This window comes from Gekko japonicus, unplaced genomic scaffold (genome assembly GCF_001447785.1).
Source record: "Gekko japonicus isolate JY-2015 unplaced genomic scaffold, Gekko_japonicus_V1.1 scaffold773, whole genome shotgun sequence".
Taxonomy (NCBI): Eukaryota; Metazoa; Chordata; class Lepidosauria; order Squamata; family Gekkonidae; genus Gekko; species Gekko japonicus.
Genome location: NW_015161427.1, coordinates 639,111 through 641,222, shown reverse-complemented (window position 1 = coordinate 641,222; position 2,112 = coordinate 639,111). Strand labels below are relative to the sequence as shown.

Below are 2,112 nucleotides of genomic sequence, written 5' to 3'. Positions count from 1 at the left end.
CGGGGGCGGGCAACCAAGGGCAGGGGGGGGGGGGGGGGGGAACACTTTAGGATCTGTTGGCAGAGTAATTGACACATCAAAGAGGCACAACCCTGATTAAAGTGCAGATAAGAGCATCTTTTATCCATGCTTGATCTGTGCCACCTCTCTATGCCTTCTCTACGCTTTGCCCCTGCCTCCCCTCTGGAAGGGCGTATTTGTAGTTAGGGAGTGTGGTCACGTCCAGTGTTCCCCCTAAGCTGAGTTAGTGTGAGCTAGCTCACGGTTTTTTAGCCCCCAGCTCACATATTTTTGTCTTAGGTCAAGAAAGATGGCTCCAGAGCAAACTAAGGGATGCAGTGGCCAAATCACTCACTCACAACTTTAATGCCAGGAGCTCACAAAGTAGAATTTTTGCTCACAAGACTCCAGAGCTTAGAGGGCGCATTGGTCATATTGGGTCTTTGGAGGGGAGTGCAGATTCCCCCTGTGGCGCACGGCACCCTCCCCCCACTTTGGCCGGTGTGCTAGCTAGCGGAGGGGTAGCCGACTGTTGTGGCACAATAAGACAAAACTCCCGTGACACCTGAAAGACTTAACCTTTGTTTCGGTCACGGCTCAATTCCTCAAGGAAGTAGATACCGAAATACATCTGGTTCGTCTTTGAGGTGGGCCCAGGGGACTTTTTGGTGTCCTTTTACGCTGAGGCCTGCCCTTTCAGAGCCTGATTTGGCAGGTGGCCCTCCACACCCGGATGCCCCCCCCTCCCGCCGCCATCCTGATAAAAGGATGTGAAAGCGAAAGTGCAGCCTCGCAGCGGCTGCCGGAGGAGGGAGGGGGAGGAATGTTCCTCCTCGCAGCGATCAGGCCAGGCCGGCCTTCTGGCAAGGGCCCAGGCTGCCTGTTTACCTCCAAGCTCAGCTCCTGGAGGGCGGCGGGGTTTGTGTGTGTGTGTTACCATTGCCTTTCAAGTTCTGCCCACGATCCTTCCCCCCCATGCAGAACCGGCAGAACGAAGCGGTCTGGAGGTGGCCGAGCGGGCTGCACTGCTTAGGGCTGCCGGTGGAGAGTCACTGGGTTTCTGATGCTCCCCGCTCTGCCAACAGGAAACCAGCACCCGGCCCTGCTCCGCGGGTTCTCCTCTTGGAGCGAATCCCTTGGCACGGGGCAGGCAGGAGAGGTGCCGTCCGCCCTGTCCCCTCAGTAGGTGGGCCACACGTCGCCGAGGACTCCTCCTCTCCTTGGGGGTGGGGTGACGACACAGCAGCCCACTTACCTGAGGCTCCTGCCAGAGGTACTTCTTCCGGAACTCCTCAAAGGTCATGTCTGCAAACTGGTTCAGGCCCACTGAGGGAGGGAGGGAGGGAGTCAGAAGTCACCCGGGGCCAGAGGAAAGGCCGAGGCCCTCGCTCTTCCAAAGGAAGATTTTACACGTTTTAATGGGTTTTAAATCTTATTGTGTTTATTGAAATGTTGTGACCCGCCCTGAGCCCGTTGACGGGATGGCCGGGATACAACTGTGGGAACTAAATATAAATCAATAAGTAAACGAAGCAGGCCCCCGGCAGACTGCCTACTTTGGAAGGTGTGGTTGCCGGCGTTGTGCCTCTCCACCTTGCGCCTGTTGCGGAGGAAGTTCTGGAAGCGCTGCTGGTACTCCTCGCCCAGGCCGTACTGCTTGTCGTGCTGCGGGGAGAGGAAGGGGGCAGCTGGGGCAGGGGGGGTGGGAGGGGGCAGCCGCCTCGGAGGAGAAGCAGCTCTTTCCTGGCAACTGTGCGGCTGTCCCGGGTTCAAAGCCTGCCCTCTTGGCCAGAGACCCTGGTCCTCCTGGGAGGCGGGCAGGGCCGAGGACAGCCTGGCCTTCCGCTTCAGCAGGGGCGGAAAGGCCTGTAGGCAGCAGCCATTCCCTGACACACCTGCAAGGGAGACCAGGCCCCGCCCCTGGCAAGGGCAAGCAGGCCCCTTGGCTGCCTGGGCTGGGCGCCCAAGACTGGGCAGCAGGGCTCTGCCGCGCCCGCCCTGCCCTGCCCTGCCCTGCCCTGCCCTGCGTGGAGAAGGACCCAGGGCTGGCCGGCTGCTGTCCGCGCACCAAGCCCCCCCCCCCCCCCCCTTCCCAACCCCCCCCCCCGCGGG

The 2,112-nt window shown here is 60.4% G+C and overlaps 1 protein-coding gene across 1 annotated transcript in view; it reads right to left on the bottom strand.

Annotated features, from left to right (window-relative positions):
• Positions 1 to 2,112, bottom strand: part of CTSH (cathepsin H) — a 10,591-nt gene that overhangs the window by 6,858 nt on the left and 1,621 nt on the right. Inside the window, exons 2-3 of the mRNA XM_015428797.1 lie at positions 1,557 to 1,665; positions 1,256 to 1,326 (exon numbers count right to left, since the gene is read on the bottom strand). Coding sequence (XP_015284283.1) covers positions 1,256 to 1,326; positions 1,557 to 1,665 — 180 coding nt within the window. The remainder of the gene's footprint in view (positions 1 to 1,255; positions 1,327 to 1,556; positions 1,666 to 2,112) is intronic.